The 23,730-nt window shown below is 44.3% G+C and overlaps 1 protein-coding gene across 16 annotated transcripts in view; it reads left to right on the top strand.

The window, feature by feature from the left end:
- Nucleotides 1-23,730, top strand: part of HMBOX1 (homeobox containing 1) — a 117,031-nt gene that overhangs the window by 68,333 nt on the left and 24,968 nt on the right. For all 16 annotated transcript variants that reach the window (XM_063330712.1, XM_063330721.1, XM_063330716.1 and 13 more), the window contains 2 exons: nucleotides 7,334-7,444; nucleotides 15,367-15,520. In XM_063330712.1, coding sequence (XP_063186782.1) covers nucleotides 7,334-7,444; nucleotides 15,367-15,520 — 265 coding nt within the window. The remainder of the gene's footprint in view (nucleotides 1-7,333; nucleotides 7,445-15,366; nucleotides 15,521-23,730) is intronic.

Raw genomic sequence — 23,730 nt, 5'->3', positions numbered from 1 at the left:
CTTTATTATGTTGCACATCGAGATGGAACCCTGTTCTGGCCAACAAAGAGGCTGTGAAAGAGCGTGAAAGGGGGCAATTCTGCAAGAAGAGATCAGCAACCCCCAGAGGCTGGTGTGCCTGCAGCCTCCATCACCCTTTGTTGTGATAGGAACATAGCAAGCTGTTTCTGGAGGCTGCAGTGCAGATGTTGGGCATGCTTGACTTGCCCGTGCCTTGGCTACCACCCTGCATCAGCTGAAGTCATTTGTTTAGCACTTGAAATAAATGCAGAATAGCGTGGCCTCAGCTTTTAACGTTCATCTCGTCTGCCCCAGGAAGAGAGGCAAGACAGACATGAAAAATTTATGGCTGGCTCTGTCCAGAAAGGAGAGTAGTTCGGCTTGGCTACCCATGCTGTCCACTTACTCCTTGCAATCTCTACCAAGTTCTTCACTACTCAAAAAAATTGTGCGTGTAATGGGAGGGGAGAATGGCATGGAGAGAGGAAAGCAGTAATGGTGCATCCGAACAGTGATATTACACCTTTAGCTAGGAACCTAAAGCTTTGCTTCCTTTTCTTCGTTACGGCCAGGTTCAAAGTTGCCCAAATTGGACGTACAAGTGATGAACTTTATCTAAAGCAATGTATTTGCATGTCTTCAAGTTGCGGGTCTTGGATTTGCTCATCAGAGGGTGTAGTGTTTCCCTGGTGCTTACGACCATATCTGTCCCCAGTCTTTATTCTGTGCTGTTCTCTCCCTGGTGCAGGAACCTCCGCTGCAACGTCTGCCCCTTCAAACTTCCGTTTGACATTATTTCGCTAATTCTTCGAGCCGCTTGGGATTTCATTCAAAAATGTCTTTCTCCTTTTTCTCAGCTTAGTTTTAATATTGCAACTCACTTAGAGAACACACATTCCTGCATCAGCTACGGCCCTTGCCTTGCATTTACAGGCTCTGCAACAGTAAAGGGCTTTTCCTTTTGTTCTTCCTGTGCTGCAGCGCGAGGGGATGGGAAGCGATGGAGAGGGAGGTTATGTGTGAGGGGGACACAAAGCTGAAGGTTAAAGTCAGCTGTTGCGGTAGAACAAATTTTTAGGCTCTCTAGGTCTTTATAAAATTACCAGAAACTTTAAAAGTCATTTAGCTAATGAATCTGACAGGGAAAATTAAACCTGGAAGACACTGTACAGGGCTGCCCCGTGTACTGAGAGAGGAGGGCAGGTTGGAAAATAGTAACAGAATATTTAGTGGTGACTTGAAAATAAAGGAATGATTGATAAGAGGCAAAAACCTAGCATAACACTTATTAGTGCTGGTCCTAAATACAGGAGCTGCTTTTTATAGAAACTTTTTTAATGGTGTCTGTAATAAGATAAACAAGAAGCACTTGGGTTGGGCTCTGTATAAATAATCTCCTACTGATAAGAAAAATGACAGTATAAACAGCAGCTAATAATAGTTCCTGCTGAATTTCCTATCTTGTTATTTGAAGCTGCTTTTAACATAGCTGCGGCTTACTCGGGGGTAGGTATTTAGCCCTACATGTGGCAGGTGAGATGCCAAATCTTTATCAACAATAATTTGAAGTCGTGTGCTGCAATTTGCTTTAATTGCCACCAGAATTGTATCTGGATACCAAGTCAGTTATGATCAGGACGCAAAGGATGAAGAGATAAATGTAAACTTATTAAGAGATGCTGTCTCTTAGCTTCCAAATCTAGATGGAGGGCAAGGGAAATGTTTCCAGAAACTAATGTCTTTCTGTTCTGTGCTACAGTAAAGGAGAGAGGGAGGAGTATGCATAGATGAGCCCTTTGCAGCCAGACTAAATGCCTTGATGGATGATGCCTCTGCGAGGTTTGGAACTATTACCTCTTCCATTTTTTTACGCGTAAGGAGCGAAGGAACAAAAAGAATTTACTTTTCTGAGGTCACAGTGGAGGCAGTCTGTGGCAGAGCAGGAATCTGAGTTCAGATATCTCCGTTCCTAGACTAGTACCATAAAAACTAAACTACCATTAAAAAAAAAGGCAACAACAATAAAATGCAGAGGCCTTTTTTTAAAAAAAAAAAAAACAAACAAAAAAACCAAAAAAAAACCCCAGAAAAACAAACCACCATAAAAAATAGAGCTTTCCAGCGTGCAGTTCTGATAACCTTCCCAGTTATTCTGCTTGTGCAATTCAGGCCTCTCCCTGTCTTAATTGATATGAGATCTTCAGGCCTTCGCTTTACAATATGCGAAACACACACAGCGTCTAGCACGGTGGAGGGCAGCCTTGAAGCACTGCTGTAACATAAATAAAATCCCTTAAGGTTTCAAACCTACACACAGGGATGCTGAGCAAATGCAAATACAAACAAAGGGAAACTTAACTAGTTCCATTGTGAAGAGAATTCAGAAAATTACTCAATTACTGATCATCTGCAATGGCAAGAAACTGGAGTTTGAAAAACATTTTCCTTCCTTTTTTTTTTTTTTATAATACTCGTGACAGCACAGGGAAAGATTTGTTTTTCTATGATTTTGATCTTTGCAGGTTTTCTGTAAACAAGCTTTGCTAATCCCCTAAATTGATAGCTGTCCTTTGCAAGCACGTATTATGTGAATCTAGGACTTTGCTTACAAACTGGAGAATTAAAAGACAGTCAGATACTTTCTTCTCCAAATCTGACGTATTCCAGGTGCTTCTAAAACTCTCGCCTGAAAGAAACATTAAAGAAATGCAAAGTAGAGTCGCTGAACAAATCTATATATGAAGGTGAAAACCAGTTACCAAAGACTTGATGAATAACAGTTTTGAGGGTTATGAGCAGATTTGTGCTGCAGATACCAGTTGCCTTCTCTTGATGATGCATTTTGCCGTTTCTTTTATGTATTTGAAAGGGAAACTTTTTCCCCAAATAAATTATGTACGAGAGAGTGGGGCCGGCCAGAAGAGCATGAATGTACTATCATCTCCTTTTTGTTTATAATTAGGAAGTGTGACCTGCTATGGGAAGGAGTGACGTGTGACACGAGAAGTCAGCATCGGAATTGCTTTAGTCCTTTGTGATTGCCGCTTTTTTTTTCTTCAGTATTTTCCGTGAGAAAACTAGTCGCGCTCATTACAATGTGTTCGTGTCCCTGCCGATGCTGAGCCCAGAGGATGGCAGTCTTCCTTGAGGTCTGTGGTTCAGTCTGAGAGTGAATTTCCTCAAGGCAGCTGGAGTTTCAGTACTCTGGAGAACATATTTCATTAATCTGCTTCTGGCAGCAGGATGATTTCTTTTTTCCTGCCAGTGCAATTTCCTAAAGTAGCGTGATTACAGACAATGTGACAGGATGGTACTGGTGGTAGTACTAGTCGTTGTCCCTATGAGTCAACTGTATAAAACCCACTTGAGATGCAAGAAACTCTGACATGACAATTTGGTTTGGTTTTTTTTTTTTCATTGAAAGGAGTGAAGGATGAGTTTGTGATTAAAACACTGTACTGGGATCTAGGAGATCCTGGATCGGTTCTTCTGGTACCGACTTTGCATGTGACCTTGAATCAGTCAGGCTTATGGAATACACAGTTTTGGGGCCTCTAAATGGAGATGATACGCAGATGAAAGATATAAAATATCTTAAAAAGAGGAGGAGAGGTATAGGAAGAGGAAACCTTTAAGAAGCTCAACTGTTACAACAGATCTCAAATAATGAGAGAAGATAATAAAAACCAGAAAAGAGTGATGGGAAGTGGGACATAAAGAGTCTTCTAGGGGTCATCTGCTGTATTCCTATGACCAAAAGCAAGATCAGCTGCCTAAGCCATACCTGACACATTGTCTGGCTTTCCAGCACTGCTAGAGAAGTCATAGAATCATGGAATTCATAGAATTGTCTAGGTTGGAAGGGACCTTTCAGATCATTGAGTCCAACCATCAACCTAGCTCTGACAAAAACCACCACTAACCCATGTCCCTCAGCTCCAGGGATGGCAACTCCACCACTGCCCTGGGCAGCCTCTTCCGATGCTTGACAACCATTTCAGTGTAAAAAATTTTTCCTAATATGCATCCTAAACCTCCCCTGGCACAATGTGAGGATATTTCTTCTTGTCCTATTACTTGTTAGTGTGGAGAAGAGCCCGACCCCCCCTGGCTACCCCCTCCTTTCAGGGAGCTGTAGAGAGCGAGAAGGTCTCCCCTCAGCCCCCTCTTCTCCAGGCTGAACACCCCCAGCTCCCTCAGCCGCTCCTCACCAGACTTGTGCTCCAGACCCCTCACCAGCTCCGTTGCCCTTCTCTGGACACGCTCCAGCCCCTCAAGGTCTTTCTTGGCGTGAGGGGCCCAAACCTGGGCACAGCCCTCGAGGTGGGGCCTCCCCAGTGCCCAGTCCAGGGGGATGGTCACTGCCCCACTCCTGCTGGCCACGCTAGTGCTGACACAGGCCAGGATGCTGGTGGCCTCCTTGGCCACCTGGGCACACTGCTGGCTCATATTCAGCCTTTTGTTGACCAACACCCCCACGTCCTTTTCTGCCAGGCAGCTCTCCAGCCACTCTGCCCCCAGCCTGGAGCGTTCATGGGGTTGTTGTGACCCAAGGGCAGGACCCGGCACTTGACCTAGTTGAACCTCACACCGTTGGCCTCGGCCCATCGATCCAGCCTGTGCAGATCCCTCTGCAAAGCCTTTCTACCCTCAAGCAGGTCAACACTCCCAACTAACTTGGTGATGTCTGTGAACTTACTGAGGGTGCACTCAATCCCCTCCTCCAGGTCATTGAAAAAGACATTAGGAAGAAGTTCTTTACACTGAGGGTGGTGAGACACCGACCCAGGTTGCCCAGAGAGGTGGTGGAGGCCCCATCCCTGGAGACATCCAAGGCCAGGCTTGATGAGGCTCTGAGCAGCCTGATCTAGTTGAAGATGTCCCTGCTCACTGCAGGAGGTTGGACTAGATGACCTTTAAAGGTCCCTTCCAACCCAACACATTCTATGATTCCACATTAGAGTCTCCTAGCCAAAGAGCAAAACAGGCTGTGGGCTTTGTGCTAATGCAAAAAATGCTATGGAGACTGCAGTGCCGTTCGTGAGATGCTGGAGTCAAACAATGATGTGCTGAGAATTTATAGTAGAATCTGTACATCTCAGTGTGCTTTACAGAGCTCCATTTTGCAGAAGCAACTTCATAAACTGTGAGGAGTCGCAATGAGTCAAATGTGGACACGGCAATACACAGCTTGAATCCTTTGGCTCCTGCTCCTTTGTTTGTCTCCGGCACATTGTCTGAAGTGGGTGACATCTGTACCGCTTTATGGCAGTATCAGGCAGCCACTTGAGCAGAATTTGGATTTTCCACTATACGACTCTTGTGGAAGATACTTAATCTCTATTTATAATTTTTATCTAATAATGCTTTGCATTTATATCTTGTGTTGTTATCCAAACACTCAACAAACACTAATTCACTGCAATAAGTGTAAGTGGACTGTAGTAAACAAGTAAATTAATGGTGCTGTTACCCGTTGATTAATAGGAGCCATGCAGCCAAAAGTAGTGAGACACATTTATGTCCCATAGCACCGTGTTAAAGAAATGGCTTTTATAAATCATAATGGTAGATGAGAAGCTGCAAATTCTGAAAACTTGGTCTTTTCACTGACAATCGGGTGTCTAGATTGCATGATTTCAATTGGACTGAAGCCTTGTTTTGGGCTGGAGAGTTTTCTCAACTTAGATTGATTTCTGTTGGTATGAGCTTGTGTGCTTCCCCAGTTACTTGATTTAAATTGGCAGAATCTGCTAAGGTTTGTGTTCTGGTTGAGTAATTCCACTTTCCTAGTAGCATAAACGCAATTATATATTCCAATGTGAGTCCTGGGGACAGTCAACTCCTGGCTGCCCCGGCTGTTTGAACTCTTCCAGTTGTGGGGCGAAGGAGTCTCTGGGAACGGGCTTTAAGAGGATGAATAGATGTACGGGAAACCAAACCGAGCCAGGGTATGTTTTGTGGGCAGAGCTCTGTTGAATAGCAGTAAGCTTCTGTACTCAAAACAAAACACACCGAGCCCTTTCCCCAGGACAATTAAGACTTCGTAGGCTCCGGATTTCTGTATAAGGAAGAACAGTTAAGGGCATAAACCCTGTGATTTTAAAAATCTGGTTGGAGTAAACCCTCCTGAATATGACACCCGAGAGGCAAGTTTAATCATTCTAAAGTTAACTAGCTTCAGTGTTCAACACAAAAAAACCAATAAAATTTAAAAAAAAGCAGTAAACTACAGGGGGTTGTTCTTCATGAGTTAAATATGATTATGAGATCTTATAAAACCGTGCCGCGTCTCAAGAGGGGAGAGGTAGTTTGGTTTCCATGTGAAAACCAGCCTCCTCCCTGCCTCCGCAGGTGGTGGCACAGGTGGTGTTGGCGGTATATTGTTACCCCGAGCACCTCCTAAAACTTGAGCTCTCAGGAGAGTTTAGGTGTTGTTAACCCTTTCTGATAGCTGAAGAGCCTTGTGGAGAGCACAGGGCGTCCTCCTGCCTCCAGTACTGCTTCAGCTATTCAGCAAACTGTATTTATTTTTTTATATATATTTTTAAATGAACCTACAGTTCACCTACTAGTGCACTTTCTAATCTCTTGCCTTATTGGGTTTCTTTCCTTACAGTGACTTATTTTCCCTCTCTGTATTCATCCTTCATTCACTGTAGTGCTTTGTGCTAACTTCTAGGGTTTCTTTCCCCCTTTTACTGTTTTCTTAGAATTCTTGCTTTGAAAACTCTGCAACTTTTTGTCCCTAATCTTGCCTGGGTACCTAGAGCTTGAATCTGGCTTTGCTGACAGACACCAACCCTTTCTGGTTTGTTTTCTGGCCGTTGTTGCAGCTGCTGATGGTTGGCTTGCTCCATTTCTGGGCTGATTTGATCTCTATCACGTAAACCGTTTTGATGTTTATCTCCCTTCTTATTCAAGCATTGAATGATAACGATCTCCTAACTATCATTATTTATATGTAATAGTGGGTAAGGGACTTGTTCCCATTTCACAGATGAAAAAATTTGAGAATCGGGCAAGTGGTGGACAATCAAGGCATCGGTAGATTTGGCTTCCCGGTTTGTGCCCTATTTGCCTGTAGATTGTGCCGATTCCAGGGTGTACTTTGAGTAAGGTGGAGAATAACAACAGGGAGAAGTTAAAGAGGTTAGTGACGGGGGGGACGCCTGAACTCTCTGCTTTTTCTGGGATTGAAACATTTTAAGTTCCTGGGCTTTGTAAGGCAACACCTTTTATCAGTATATAAACAGCTTCAAAATGGTTTAAAAAGAACAAGTTTTCTCTTCCTCTTTCTCTCTTTTTTTTATTTCGTTTTGGTTTTTTACAGGTATCAGTCAGAGCCGGATCTCCCATTGGCTGTTGCAGCAGGGGTCGGACCTCAGTGAACAAAAGAAAAGGGCATTTTACAGATGGTACCAGCTTGAGAAGACAAATCCTGGTAAACAAATACAACCTAAACATCTCCTGCTGTTTTATTTATGGCAAAGAAGCCTTTTGTCACTGTTTTTTATTATCACTGATCATTCGCTTCTTGGTCTGGTGTAGTGTAGAGGTGTTCTCCGACCAGTTTACTTTTTAGGAGGGTAGGAACAAATCTGCACTTTGCAGCAAATGATCCAGAGCTGACTCATCTGTCCAGCTCCTCGCTCGTGGTTACTTGCCCTGTCCCCTCGCCGCTAGCCAACGCTGGGAATCAGGAGCGATCGGTGAAGTTGTCTCAGCTAACGTGAAATATATGCTGAGGCTCTCCAGAATGAACAAACAGAAAACATTAATAATGGCTGCATAATAGAAAGTTGCAGCAAAAAATGCGCAGTTTGGTGGAGAGGAGCTTTGGGTTAACTTCAGAGGGTTTTGGGTGGGATCTCAAGCTCCTGGATGGGATGTTGATAGTTACAGTGGTAAGCTGGAGATGTGTCTCTCAAATCCCACCTGCTTCTCCAAATCTCAAAATAGATCTTAAATATAAAAAAAGAAGTAAAGCTCCTCATTATCTCTAACTAACCAGCAATCTTCAAAATCACCGTCGAATTAATTTCCTTGCATTGTTCTTCTCCACTGATTTTGTTTGGCCACAGTTCTTTTTTTCCCTTTAGTGGTTTTATTGTAAAGATCAAAATATTTACGTTTGATTTCCTTTAAACAATGGCATGATTAAATTAACTGTGTAATTGTTTTAAGGAATTTAAGACTCAAGCTCTCTAATGTGAACTTGGCTTCAATATTCGGAGTTCTATTAAGAAAAATTCCAGTGAAAACAGATCCTCAAAACTTCTGCTTTGTGCGTAAGCTGAAAATCAAGAGGCTCCGGCTGTCAGTTGGCCTGAGAATACTTCAGCTTAAAGTTGGGTGGGTTCAGAGCCACAGCTGAGCCTGGCCTTGCTGTTAAGCATCTAGAAAATGGCTTTAAAGAATGAAAGTGGGAAGGGTTGTGAGGTGCTGGCAAGCTGCAGGGATGGCCAAGAAGCCTGGATTTTGCAGTGGCTGGGATTGCGATGCTGAGGGTCAGCAAAATTACTGCATGCGACCGTTGAGCGTCAGCTGCTTTGAAAGCCTCCTGGGTTGTACCCTACGAAGTAACTCTCAGCCATTTCATTGGATGGAAGGTATTGCCTCCAAAACAGTGGAGAGAACTAGAGGTTTTTTGGAAGGTGTATTTTGGAAAAAAACCCCAAAAGTTCTCTCCTAACGATGAAAGCTGCTGTGGGGATCTTTCCTATATGGCCTTGCATCTTTTCTCCCCAGTAGCGTTTGGAGCAGTTTAAGAAATAGTGTTCTGTGCTGGGATAAGCGAAACCGTCTCAAACTCTAGCACTAAAATAATTACTTCTTCCTCTTAACCTTCTTTCTTTCCCCATATCCACAAGCTCACATCTTGTTTGTCCTTTTGCTCTTGAGAAGTGTCTAAGGAAGGAAGACTTGCAACACTGAAGGTTATGGCTTAAATTGAAGTGAATCAACATTAACCCCTACTTTTCTGCTGCGCTGTCTTGCTGAGCTCTTGCCCACTTTTCTTTATACGCACACGGAAAAATTGCTCAAAGAGTGGTTGTTTGAGTGTAACCTTTCTTAGAATCATAGAATTGCCTGGGTTGGAAGGGATCTTTCAGATCATCGAGTCCAACCATCCCTAAACCATATCTTTGAGCACTATGCCTACCCATCTCCTAAATACCTCCAGGGATGGTGCCTCAACCACTGCCCTGGGCAGCCTGTTCCAATGCTTAATAACCCTTTCAGTGTAACAATTTTTCCTAATATCCATCCTAAACCTCCCCTGGCGCAACTTGAGGCCGTTTCCTCTTGTCCCATCACCTGTTCCTTCAGAGAAGAGACACACCCCCCCTGGCTGCACCCTCCTTCCAGGGAGTTGTAGAGAGTGAGAAGGTCTCCCCTCAACCTCTTTAAATAAAGAGATACTATGCAGCATTTTTAAGAAATGTAAAAGGCACAATGGCTCCTCTGTCTGTGCCAAGGGACTGTTTGGATGTACTTAAATTCCCTTTAGAACCAAACAACGATTCGTTTCTTTTTAGAGACTAAGGTAAAGGGGAACCCTGAGTTTTCCTGTGGCTGTTGGAAAAGTCTACTGGAGGAAAATGTGGTTGGTTTTGTTTATTGTAGGATAATCTTGCAGGCTTTGAATTATTGCCATCTTCTCTATTGCAGGTCAGACCAGCTAGCCACGAGATAATTAACATGCATATGTGCAAGTGTATACAGTGTCTTAAGGAAGGTACCAACCTTGTCCAAAGCACCCTGGGTTTAAATTACTGTCATAAAACCAATTTGGAGCCTAAGCTTTGGATACTACGTAGAGTATCCTGTGATTACTAGACTCAACTAGCTGTTCTGCTGCCTTCTTTAGAGTCAGAAAATGAGGAAGTCAGTAGAGCTTCCCGCCGTGTGCCCAAAGAAGTGACACTGTCACTGTACTCTAAAAGATTGTCCTCCTTTGAAGAAACTTAAGAGATTGAATCATAGAATGTTCATCGTTGGAAAGGACCTTTGAGATCATCGAGTCCAACCATACACACAAAAAAACCCAAACCAAAACAAAAAACCCCCTACAATCTCTGTCACTAAAGCATGCCCTGAAGTGCCACATCTAGACGTTCCTTAAATACCTCCAGGGATGGTGACTCAGCACCTCCCTGGGCAGGCTGTTCCAGTGCCTGACCACTCTTCCAGTAAAGTAATTCCTCCTGATATCTAACCTAAACCTCCCCTGCCGCAGCTTCAGCCCATTTCCTCTGGTCCTGTCATTATTCCCCTGGGAGAAGAGGCCAACCCCCACCTCTCTGCACCCTCCTTTCAGGGAGTTGTAGAGGGCAATGAGGTCTCCCCTCAGCCTCCTCTTCTCCAGGCTAAACATGCCCAGCTCCCTCAGCCTCTCCTCATATGACTTGGACTGGCATGTGTTTTTTTCTATTTGCTCACTTACTAGGAAGTCACACCTGGCTTTCTATTCTCACATATCCCATCTTTTCCAGTTCCAACTGCTGGGAATAAAATCTCAATCCTTCTCCTTTGAGTGCTAGAGCCAGGTCTCTCTGTGCAGAAGCACCTCCGTGTTTGAGTTACCGATGGGCAAGGTGAGGTCTTTGGGAACTTTTAGCTCCCCCAGTTCTTTAATTCCTTATTTTAGAAAACTGGATCTTCAGAGTAAGTCCATTTTCTGACTGAATTTGTTTTTGTAGTAATGGAAATAAAACTTTCGCTTAAAATTGAAACAGTTTTGAAGGACTAGGACACCAGATATGACGAGTTTATGAACTGTTAAAGAAAGAATAGTTGTTTCATGTGGAAAGGACTGGATATCACTTGGCAGACCCGTAGCCTTTCCCTGGCTCCTCTTAGCAAATCATCTCAGCTTTGCACCTCACTTTCCCGTCTCCTAGACGAGACCGTTTGCTGCGCATGCTTCGCCTGTAAGGTCCTCGCAGCAGGGACTGTCCTTTACCGTGCTTATATACTGCACCCAGCCGGGAGTTTCTAATAATACAGGGCACCAAAAATGACTTATAAATACATCAAAAGAGATTTTCTTTTCAAATGTATAATGGCGCTATATAACGCTTTAGATCATCCAGAAGCAGTCCTGCATCTGCTAACCAAACAACTTTGTGTTGTGGAGCCTTAGGGCAGTTTTGAGACATCGCTGCTGTGGAGACGTTGCTGGATGTTGCTCCTGTACAGAAGGGACTCAGCAACTCCATCGCGTTCGTTATTTGCCAGCTTGCTTTGACCTCTTGAATATGCTGTTTGTTATTTACTTGCTTTTGATTGCTGGTTGGCACGGGCAGTTGCTGTATTTCTCCTCTCTTTGGTGGTGGGTGTTCAGGCAACGGCAGACTGCAACGTCGCAGAAGAGACTTTGAGTCTCATGGATCAGAAAAAGCCCCACGCTTTTCCTACTGTACGCAATAATCTTGCTCACAAATTTCTCGATCGACGTTTTCCTGGTAGGAGCGATGTTGGAGTTGATGGCACCGCTGCGAATTCCAGTGTACTGGTGATTGTAAATTTTTCTGGAAACAGTTGCCAATTAGGGTGAAAGGCAGTTTTCTGTTGAAGGGGAGAAGTCAATGCTAAACGCTAGTGTTTGAAGGGTCTTTAATCCAATTAATAGGGATGCTTTTCATTTAGATCGGGCTTTTTTTTTTTTTTGGACAGGCACCACATCTCTTGTGTTTTGTGGAGGACTGAGAGCATTTTGGCAGTAGATAAATAGTATATGTTTCAGAAGCCAGTATATGAGCGCATAGAGTCCTGTAATGTTCTGATTATTTCTTCAGAGCCCGTGTTTTTTAAATAAATAAATAAATTTTCTTTTTACATTGGTAGTTGTTAGCCTGATTAGTTTGGCTGGCACTGGGTCTTGGGCAATGTGGAAAGTTTGTTGTGGAGTAACTTTAGTGTGTCTTTTGCCTCTGTGTGCTGCAAACTGAAGCTGGCACCTAGAAATGATGTGTTGGGGGTACAGATGGATGCAGACTGCTTCCATTTAGGCTCGGTATTTATTTCTGCAGGTCTTCTGTAATAGGAAGGCAGCAGTGGTCACCTTGGAGAAAACCATGTGCTCTTCCTCCTTGAACAAAAGGGGAAAAGAAAGGTAGCTGTTATCAAGAGGTAGCATCTCTTGTGTTATTCCCGTAGCAGTTCTTATTTAGCTATAAAAGAAAAGCCTACCACAAAAAAAAAAAAAACCCAACCCAAAACAGGGACTGGATAGCCCCATGAGATTTGCAGTGGAAACGTATTGTTGGTGATTTACTGTTTTGCAGAGCTGCAGAGAAAATAGTCCCTGCTCTGGTCCTTTCCATCCAAGCACTGAGCTCTGTAGGGAACCTTTTGCTGCGCAGGCGGCTGATTCCAGTCCAGCCTGGCGCGGCCGTAACTGAAAGGTGTTTATCCTGTGATCTCAGGTCAGTCTGGCTAAAAATAAAGTGTGACAGCTGTTCTTACCGGTATAATATATGATAGGGACTTGCTGCAAAGACTTTTTACTAAATGGTTTCTTGGAGCCAGGAGATGGCCTGAGGCTTGCTCCAACCGTCGCGCGCATTGCCCCGGCATGGCAGGGCTTCTCTGAGACACGTGATGTGGATCAGCAATTCCCATGTGACGCTTTTAAGAGCAAGACTCTTTCTTCTGGGATGCGCTAAAAAGGCGGCAGGCTTTTGCCACAAGGAATTTGGAGTATAGAGACAGAGCTGCGTTCCTGTTGGAAGAGCATCGCTCTTGCCTCCTCTTCCCCCAAAAGCCACCTGCAGCATCCCCAGAGTCATACCCCGCAGCTGAGAAAACGCTGGCCTGCACAAAGGAAATACGGTATTGTTGCAAAAGGTGCTCAGCACTGGCAGGTAGCGAGAGACGCCGCTTTTCATTTTTCTCTGCGAAAGGAGTTCTTCCCAGACGGTTCACCTCTACACCCCTTACAGATGTCTTGCTTTTTGATGCATATACTAAGATGAAAATCTCATACTGCATTTGCTCCGCTCATTCTGCTCCAGAGAGGAGTTTCACTTCTTAAAAGCTGTTTGAGGGGTTTGTAAAAAGAATCTGACCTAGTAACTAGGATGTAACTTATTAAGTTGTAAAGAGGTGGAGGTGGCGAGAAGATGGCAATGACGCCTTGGAACAGCAGAATAAACGGGATCCCCAAGTGCTCACTTAATTGAGGGGAATGGAGAAAAGCTCAATAATGACCTTATCAAATGTGGCAGCAGTGCGTATGTCCACCCCTACTGCCCCCCATCCATCCAAGCGCACCTTGGGCCTCCGTATGCATTCAGATGCTTCATCTTCATGTGTGTGCAAAACCAGCGGTGGGTACGTACTTGTAATTCTCGGCATATGTCTCCCTTATCTGCTGCTGATGTTGATGTTACCCCATAGAAAAGAGAAATAGGTGAATTATCTAGCAAGGCTACTAAAATGAAAAAAAGCATCTTATATTCAGTAAGCGAACATACCAGTAGCAGGAGGAAATTTATGCTTTAAATGCAGATTTTTTTAATTTTTTTTTTTTTCAACCTTTGTCTGAAAAATCTCGGGCAAATGTAATGGAAATATTCTGCATCTCTTACCTTGATGTTAGGCATCACTGATGTTTCTGTACTCTCCCTGTGAAATGAAATCCTCAGGAAGGGAAGGAATATTGCTAAGACAATGCGGGGAAAGCTAATTTCTTGTCCCGTTCCCCCCTGCCTCTTTTTAAAATTTTTATAATTTTTCTTTCAAGTTTGTTAGTTTTTTGAAGTGTATTTAAAACCTAGCAACTTGATACCGACCCAGACCCCTAAACCGTGCAAGTACTAGCAAGAATGGATAAGGAAGTATCCTTGAAATAGCCTCCCAATAAATCGGCGATACGGGAAGTATTTCCTATGTTGATAAAACTAAGCGTTGTGTGTAGGCTCGTTAGCTGGGAATTAGTAGGAGTCCCCGTCCGTTGTGCATGCAAGGCAGAGACTGCGGGCTTCGCTTCTTAGGGACATCTCCTGGGTAAAATTTTGTCATTGTTTTGGGCTCCACTACCTAACACAGATACAAGCCCCTGGCAGTAAGGAAAATATCCATGTCTGGAAAGGAACACAGCCAAATGCATAAATAGCCAATTTCTTGCTTTTTAACTGTAGGAATTTGTTTATTGGTTAAACTCGAAGTTCCCTTAACCCTTTTACTCTGTTTTAAATTAAACAAGCAGTGTTGTTTCACCAACACAGTATGTTTTCATTATTAAATCCTAACCATTCTGAGCAAGCCTGTGTACCCAGAGGGATTTGCTGTCTCAGCCCTGCTTTTACGTGTGCCCAATACTGTATTCCTGCTGCGAGCCGAGCTGCCTGCTTCTCTTCCCTCTATCCAGGCTGGTTCAGTGCCTGAATTCCAGTTGAACTCAGTATGCATATGGGATATAGGTGGTGATTTATCTTTTCATATGACTGGGTTTTTTTATGTTTTGCACACAAGAACAGTTATTTCTCCCCTCCAGGGGAAGTCACTGAGCACAAAGCTGTCCTTCAGAACATACCCTCTTTTACGTGCTCATGTCCTACACCAGCTTCCATCCTCAGCAAGGGATACACGAAAGATCGGTCTCCCAGCGTGTCTTGATTTATCTTGATTTATTAACTGAGAGGCTGTTGTGGAAAGAATCGGGGATAAGTTTCAAAGGGCCTTTCCTGAAGGCATGGTGCCAAGTCCTGTCTCTTGCTTGATGCTTTCCAGCTCAGGCTTCTTGAAGGGAGAAATATATCCATAGAAGGGGGACAGAAGAGGAGAGGTGCGATGTTAATCTGCTTTCAGTGACTTTTTCAGGCAACCCGGCACTCGGGAGCCCATGTTTGCGCAGGTCACAGGGTGTGTTTCTATCGGTGGAGCTATTTCAAGTGTTTACTCAGCTCTTTGGACATGTTGAAATACCTTTGGTATAAATTTACGTTTTGCTTTCTGAGACTGGCTGTACAATTAAATAGAAACCTGTTATTTCCCATTGTGTGGCAGAAGAGGTAGCGGCGCAAACTAAAGAAATCCCAGCCGGGGCATAGCTCACCCTTTCTGTAAGACTGTTTTCCTCTTGATGAAGACAGGACGGCTTTTCCTAAGTGACTCTCAGCTCAGTTCTGTCTCCCTTAGATTTCCATGGTCACCTGGTACCTCTCTGGCGTGGAGGTTGGGGATGGGAACTCGAGCTGGCTTTGTGTATCTTTAAGGTGTCTTTGTTTGATAATGCTTTACTTTTTTTAGTTTGAATGGTTTCAATCATCTGTCTTGTCTTTTTTTCATGAGCAGGAGTGAGAAAATGGGCATGACTTTTAATCCACTAGGAAACACAGTATTTATTATTCTTAGGGGCTACGTTAAGCATGAGACCCGCTCCTATCCCAATAGAAGAGCCAGAATGGAGACAGACGCCTCCCCCAGTCACAGCTACCTCTGGGACCTTCAGACTACGGCGAGGCAGTCGGTTCACGTGGAGAAAGGAGTGCCTGGCTGTTATGGAAAGGTATGTCGCTTTGGGGTTACGGAGATGGGCATTTTAAAGCCAATACAAGTATCCTTTTTCCTGCTCTGGTGAACGCCAGCTCAATTTTCATGGATGTGCTTTAGCATCAGGCAAGTTAATAACAGTGTAATCATTTGATTCTCAACGATAGAGTAGGAGGAGCTATTTCACCCCTTTTGTTGTTTAAAAAGGTGTTACACTCCTCTGGACAATATCTCATTTTCTGTAGCCCCTGAGACATCTTGTCGTTGGTGCTGTCTGACAGCATTGGTGTTCTCCTCTTCCTTTACTTTCCCAAAAACCTTTCCGTCTAGCCTAACCCAGGCTCTGTCTTCGTGGGGGTCTGCACGCTCTTTACATTCTGCATTTCTCCTTTCCCAATTTACGGATTTGTCCTCATAGTCTATCATGTTATTTTACAGTTGATAACTGGCATTTCGGCAGCACTATAATTGTTCAGGATGTAGAACTTTGCCTAACAAGCAGTAGATTTCCGTGTCCAAAAAGTCTCTTACAACCCTTTTACATGAGCTGGGAACAGTACAGAGCAAAGTGGATCTTTCAAATACATATGCAGAGTGGCAGGTGATCATTAGAGCTCCCAGCTCCTCAGTCCTGCGGAGACGAAGCACGCTCTGAGCCCGGTCCCCTGGCTGCCTGGCTGCTTTGCCTTTCCCTCTGCGTACAGTAATGTCTCTTTTGTGGGTAATATTGTATAACAGAAAAGGGCTAGTGAGCTCAGCCGTAGTTTAGGGATGAATGCTTGGCTCTGTTCAGAGCTAAATGGCTGGGAGGAGTTTTCCTCCCTCCGAGAGCGTGAGGAACCTCCCTGCCATGACAGCACCAGATGCGACTGTGTGCGCTACATTCCCCTCTGGTTTGCACCTCCTTTGAGTCCTCGGCCAGCCGGTTTTTAGGATGTGCTTTTGCTCTTTCTGTAATGCTTCTCTCTCTTTCCTCTTGCTTGGACGAGGGTCTTTGGAACTGATTAGGAGCAGGAGAGTGTCTCCTTTTGCCTAAGAGCTAAGACCAAAACACTGAGCTCTCTCGGGGACCCAAGCCTTTTTACACACAAGATGGACATACTTCTGTGTGGCCACAGGCTATCGGAGGGTCTTTGCAGAGCCGAGAGCCATAACTAAGTGTTTGTGTCCATGTTCTGTCTTGGCACTGCACTGACATTTGCAGCTTTGTCTGAATGTAAAAGTTTGAAACCTTTTTTATTTTTTTGCTAGACCGAACTAATGCAAAGTTCTGAAATGTGGTAGTACAGGGGACTCCGGTTTTCTGGTGTCCCACTCCGCACAGGCCGTGTGACATGCAGTATAGGGTCTTTAGCACTTTAAAATGCTTGTATGACTGTCCCGACTGCAGCGTGTGGAATGCCAATGCCATCTCCTTATTAACTCTCTGTGTGTGAAGTATTTAGTTGCTCTGAAGTAGAATTAGAGCTCTTTGGGCGTGGGTGGGTTTCTTCTTGGTTTCTCTCTGGCCTAAAGTGCGATAACGGCTGTTATTTGCTGTTTGACTCAAGATAGTGCCTTGGACCCCTTTGTGGTGGGTGCCGTGGGAACACCAAGCAGGAGGAGAAAGCTAAGCAAGGAGTCGCTGCCCTTTCCTCCTCCAGAGCCCTCCTAACGCCAGGCTCTGCTGTGACACTTCAAGAAGTCGGACAACCTGTACTAGTTTGGGATGTGTCTGTTAAACATGCGGGAATTTGGTTTTGCATGTGTAAAGAAGCAAGATGGTGTTGACATTGGAAGTCATCCAGTTGTGTGCGCGGATACGTAGTCACTTGATCTCATTTTTCATTACCTTTTTTCTTCTTTGTCGTTCTTGGTTTTGTTTGCTGTGTCTTGTCTCGTGCTCTGCAAGGTCTTTGCTGTTGGGGTTTTCTCCTTATTCTGCTGGTAGATGGGGACTTCTGCCACACTGCCTCAATCCTGGCTTTAATATTAATTTGCAAAGCTCTTGCTGGGTCACCGCAAGCACTAAATTTCTCAGCCTTGTGTGTGGCTACTGGAAAGTATGGCCGAGGAGTTTCACTTGAGGCAAGAACACAGTAAACTCAAGCGGTGGTAAAAGCTTTGTATGACAATAAAACTACACCCTAAAGCAAGTTGGGAATATGGTTGTTTAACTGTTATGCTGTAATAGGCCTAGTTGAGCTGTAAGAATGAGCTGGTTTATGTGACAAGTTTTGAAAGGATGGGAGGAAAAGACCCTCTTGGGAGCCCGAGGAAGAAGCCAACTAATTTCACGTACAAGTCACCGGATTCTTCCAGGCTTGTCCGTAATATGTCTCATAACATGAAGGTAACCAGACTCCGGCTGTCTGGCCCAAGCAGATCAGGTTCGCTTGATGCTGTAGGGTCAGGAATTAAGCATTTGGCCCACTAAAATGGTATTTGGCATCGCATGTACTCTGGTGCTGTTTAGCTGCTAATTTGCATTTTCCTCTGAAGGATTAAGTTTTGACTGTGCGTGGAGGCGTCCTACTCAGTTTAATGGACTATTTTCCTTAACTAAATGCAAGTATCGTTGCGTTGTGTTTGTACGTCCTGCAGTATCTTGATGCGCCGTTGGGGTATACAGGGATTTAGGCACCTGGTTTTGAGCTTTTCATTTGGGAAGCTGAGGAAAGTGCTTGTTCATCTTGGCTTCTAGCTATCCAGGAATGAGAAACAGAGATGCGGAAGACAATTCCATTTCAGTAATGCAACTCAGGAGGCCTGTATGCACCTTTCTGGCTGCAAAAGAGGAGCCTTCTGCAATTAGACCCAACTTTGTCAATTTAGTTAAATGTCTGAAGATGAGAGGGCTGAATCTAGACCCTAATGGAAACTCTTTTGTAGGTAATGCAGAGCTACTTCCTCCTATAAACTTCTGAAACGTTGCTGCAAAGCTGTACGAACATTTTTTGGGGTGAGGATCAAAGTCTTGGGCTGCTGTATCAGTTAATTGTGGTACGTGCTTTTGACTTGGATTCAGTTGGTAAGAAATTGCAGTTGCTAAAAGTCGGTTTGTCAAACCAGCTGAGAGCACTTCAAGGAAAGAATCTGAATTTGATTGCAAAAAATTAGAGAGATTTGCTTCTAGGAGCAGGCTCTCCAACCGAAAACGTGCAGCACTGGTCAGGATTTGGCCCATGAACTGAATGAGGAGGGGGAGGGTTGGAAGTTTCTCTTTTTTTAAAAGATGCAAATCAACAAAAATTCCAGTGCAATTAATTGTTATATTGGTACCAACCTGATATAATTAAAATTAGAGTTAGGGCCAGCACATATACTCGAATGTCTGATGTACATAAGTGTCTGTATACAGGGTATGTGTATTAAAGAAACTAATTGGTTTATAGTGGATTTCCAGAATGCCGCTTGCGGTTTCTGTAATTCAATTCTCCAGTCTTTACTGCTTTTTTGGAAATCCTCCCAGGGTAGTTTATTAGTCGCTAGGCTTAGATTTCGGACGATAGATTCAGGTCTCTTTCTCCCTCTCTCCTTTCCATTTTTTTTTTTCTTTTAAATATCTCTCCGAATATTTATGCTCTGAAGGTTAAGAGGAGCAATAGTTCCAGAAAGTAAAGTTCTATATTTAACTGCAGACTAGGTGTGGTTCAGACAACTGCAGTGCAAGCTCCCTCTCGCTGCTGTGCTGGTGATATCAACCTTGACCTGTTCTCTTCTGGAGCCTCCTGCTCCTGAAATATGCTGAGTCCTGCGCGCGGTGCTGCTGTCGTGTGGTTAACCCTCCTTCGGGAACGGGGCTAAGACTACAGTCGGCCTTTTTGTGAAAACCTGAGGTTCAACTTGAAAGTCTGTTTCTGGTTCAGTTTCGCGTTCTTCCTTACGTCTTGTCCCAAAGATAATTTTTTTTTCTTCTTTTCTCTGCTTTACTACTTCTTTTCAAGCCCTCTCTTTAGAAGTACAAAATTGAAAATTCCCTTAGGGTTTTCTCTTTTTTAATGAAGCTGTGTTGTCTTGTCTGTCTGTCTTTTTTTTCTTCCTTTTTTTTTTTCTTTCTTTTTTTTTTTTTCAAGTGATGAGTCCTTCTCCTCTAATCATACGTTGGAGTTGAGGTTTGTCTTCTTTTTCAGACAAAAAACCCATCTAAGATTGGCAGCAGAATCAATGACTATATACCCGTTTTAAGGCACTTTTGTTGAGTGCCATTAAAGACTTGGGGGGGGGGGGGAGTTGAGTGTTGTTTTTTAAGCATATGCTTTATCCAAAGATTAAATTAAAATAACTGTAAATTCTGCGCTAAACAAAATGAATAATTCATCAGTTGAAAGTATTTCACTTTGTCTGGGGAGCAGGGACTTTGCTTTCTGGTTGAGGCTTATTTGGTTTGATTTTATTGGTCTGGGTTTTTATTTTGACACTTGTCTGTGCTCCTGAAGCATCCTTTTGTAAAGATGCATTTAGATTAAAGAGGATGAGATGATATAGATCCCGATTATCCCCATTCCGTAGATTGCAAAACAGAGTCAGGTGTTTCACTTGGCTTCGTGATCCAAGGCAACTTTATTCATAAGAGAAATGGGTTTAGATTTCCCAAGATACCGCGGGTATCGTTTCATGATATAGCTGAGCCGAATTAACAGTTTGTCACCATCTCATCCTTAGGTGTTATCCTGCCTCATCGCCCGTCTCAATTCCTCCTCCTCAGTTTCTCTGCTCCTGCCACCCTGCCTTGTGCCAGATACGTTTCTTGTCTGATTGAAATACCAGCCAATTCAGCTTGGTTCAGAAAAAAAAGAAATCCTTTTTATTTCCCCTTGCGTTTTACTGAATTGGTTCAGCTGGCCGTGCAATGAGGCTGTGCCAGAACTGGCCCAGGGCAAGTGACAGGAGAGCACAGGGAAGGGGAAGCTTAACAAAAAGATGTATGAATTTTCCACGGTGCTCTCTTGGTCCGCTCGGTTTTGTTCCGATTTTGTTTGGTTTGAGCTGGATGAGTTCCTGGTTTGGTTAAAAGTGCGGTCACGCTGACAGTTGTGTTGGCATCATGGAAGAGGTGTCCTTTGATTTTTGCCAGGGAGCAGCAACGTGTTACTGTGGCATCACTGCCAAACTGGTCTAACTTGACCAGGTTCTATTCTTTTTCCCCCTTCAAAGTGGACCCAAGCGGGCGAGGAAAGTCATCTCCGTGCCCAAACCAGTCCCTGTTGCTTACGCTGTAGAAGGTGTAGCATCGCCTGCCCTCCTGAAGAAGCACCTTCTGCAGTGGTCCCAGCGCCGGGCTGGGCCAGCGGAGCCCTGGGCATGGTTCTGCCCCTGAGCGATATCGGTCCTGACATGCGTTATTAGAAATTCTTCCGATTGTGAAAGCGCTATTACTGCAGCTCTCCTGAGCGCTGGGGCTTCCACGGCTTCCCTGGGGAAAATGAGAGCTCTATTAGCTGCTGAAATTCAGTTAGGAAATTTTCTTAGTTAATTTCATCCCATTACTCTTAGTTATGTCTTCTAGCAGAACCTTAATACCGGCCCCATAGGGGATCTAAGTTTCCTGTGCAAGGCTTTGGAGGAGATTTAAGTTTTGGATTCATTGCGTTTCTCCCTTTTCAAGCTGACAACAGAGCAGGAAGTAATGTCTTTTGGCCTCTTCCATTAGGCTCGTACATTGTTAGAAACAGAACATCAGTTTCTCATCAATATAACGATGTCCACCGGTTGGCTCGGGAATGCTGCTCGTCTTCCTCGGGTTTGTTCGGCGGGCTGCTGAGAGGTGAGGAGTGCTGAGAGTAACGCTCTGCTGTCCCTGCGACCCTCGGGTGGCATTGAACCTTTCGGTGACTCACCGTTCTCAACCGTGAAATATCTCCTACCTGCTTGGGAGACTGAGCCAAACCAAAGAAAGGATGAGCAAAGTGCTAAAAGCCTGTGACTCTGGGGTTACCGAGGAAGATTTGTGTTAGGCATTAGGAAAAACTTCTAACTTTAGGAATAGTTGAGCACTAAGCAGGTTATCTACAGAAATTATGGAACATTTCTCAGGAGCAAATTAGCTAGAAACTGTCAGGGTGGTTCTGATATACCTGATCTTAATGCAGAGGGAAACGTCAGGGGACTTCTTTACATTATTTTCCAGCTCCTTCTATTCTATCACACGGTGTGTGTTAGTCAGCAGCTTGCAGTGGGAGGTTCAACTTCATTAAGTCCTTTGAGACGTCGGAAGGGAGTGGTTTTTCGGGATCGGTTGTCTGCTGTTCATGCTTGTGAAATGCTTTGAGATCTGCGAGTGCAGGCACTTTGCACAAAGGCATTCGGGAAAGTTCACTTGACAATTTAGACGCAGGCAAGATGTTTTTATTGTCTGAAAGTTCAAACGGTTTGGCTCAGGGTCATTGCTGTATGTCTTCATAAAATGCAAGAGCAGCCATTTTATGCTTGCCACACAGTATCTTTCTTTTTTTGCATGAGATCAGGCTACGTTCCCTCTTAGACATGCATAATATGCAAGCTTCCTATTCTAATCAGCGGTAAGCAAATCCCAGTTGTGCGGCAGATTGCATGCAGTAAAATACAATGCTGGGATGTCTGTCCAGAGCACTTGCCAGACTCGGGTCTCTTCAAGGATCCAGCACCTAATGAGTTATTTTTCTTTTTCGGGGAGCTCAGGTGCTTTTTGTATCATTGTGTTCTCTCTCTCTTTTTTTGTTTTTTTTTTTTTTATTTGGGTTTGTTTTTTTTTTTAATAAGAAAAACAGATCTGTGGGAGGGGCAGCTCCTTGCAGCAGACTCCAGATAAAATTTTTGTATCTGACAAGGTCAAAATAACTGAAATCAACATTTGCAAAAGGAGCCTTGTCAGTCTGACCTGCCACAGCACCGTCTGGTGCACTAAACCCATATTTTAAGAATGAGAATTCTTCTCTGGTCCAGATCCTCTCCTGCATTTCTCCAGGAGCAGTGGAGGTACTCCAGCAGTGTCCCTGCTCACGAAGGTGAGATGCAGGATCTCATCCTGAGTCTTCTCGTAGCATCAAAGCAATTGTCGTACAAATGGGATTGGAAATCTCTCTAAGTGCCCAGATGCTTTCAGTGAAGCTGTAAAAAGGCATGGCTGCTGCTTACTGTGCAGGCTAATGTAATTTTCGCTGGCTCCAGTAGCACCAGTGCATGGGAGGGATTCAGAAGACCAATTTTAGCTCTTAACTTCTCATTTGCTTTTAAGAACGTCAGCTGGCTCCTTCTGGGGTGACCCAACCCACAGACCCCATACTTCGGAGCATGCCCCTGAATGCTTATACGCGTGACATCCAGCTGCCCTGCGCGCCCTCGCAGTGATTTCCTGCGGCCATCCCCAGCGTGTGAAGCTGTGCTGGGGCATTGCATATGGAGAGGAGGAGGTATAGAGACAACCTCGATTCAGCCTGAGTTCCTGCTAGGAAAACATGAGTGTGACATGGCAGGTCTGAAAAGCAAGTCCAACCTGGCCTTGAACCCCTCCAGGGATGGGGCAGCCACAGCTTCTCTGGGCAACCTGGGCCAGGGGCTCACCACCTTCACACCAAAGAATTTCTTCACAATATCTCATCTCAGTCTCCCCTCTTTCAGTTTAAAACCCTTCCCCCTTGTCCCGTGGCTCCCCTCCCTGCTCCAGAGTCCCTCTCCATCTCTCCTACAGGCCCCCTTTAGGGACTGGAAGGCCGCTATAAAGTCTCTCCGGAGCCTTCTCTTCTCCAGGCTGAACCCCCCCAGCTCTTTCAGTCTGTCCTCCCAGCAGAGGGGCTCCAGCCCTTGGATCGTCTCCGCGGCTCTCCTGATGATGGTCACATGATGATGATACTTGTCATTCTTTCTACCTGTCCTCTCCAGTCTGTGACTGGTTCACCCATGGCTAGCAACCATGTGGCTGTGGACGAAAGCTCCTATCTCCTATCCTGTGTTTTTGTTAAATTCTGCCGTTGCAGCTGTGGGCATTCTTTCTATTCACATAAATATGTAATTCGTTCTAAATTTTGCTAAGGTCTTCAGGGTACTTCAGGAGAACTAATTATACCTGGTTTCATTTTATATGCTAAGAAGCGTTTAAAAAGTTGGAGGTCCCTTTTGCCCGAGTATCATGAGAAAGAATAAGCAAGAACGTTGCATTTACCTTCCTGTGATCACTCATCGTATATACTACTATCAGTGTGCCGCTTATTTATCTCCTCTCTGAACTAAACTGTCCTTCTCTTATCTCTTCTCAGATGGTAAGTCTTC

The sequence above is a fragment of the Chroicocephalus ridibundus genome, chromosome 3 (genome assembly GCF_963924245.1).
Source record: "Chroicocephalus ridibundus chromosome 3, bChrRid1.1, whole genome shotgun sequence".
NCBI classification, from domain to species: domain Eukaryota; kingdom Metazoa; phylum Chordata; class Aves; order Charadriiformes; family Laridae; genus Chroicocephalus; species Chroicocephalus ridibundus.
This window is presented reverse-complemented; position numbering and strand designations above follow the sequence as displayed.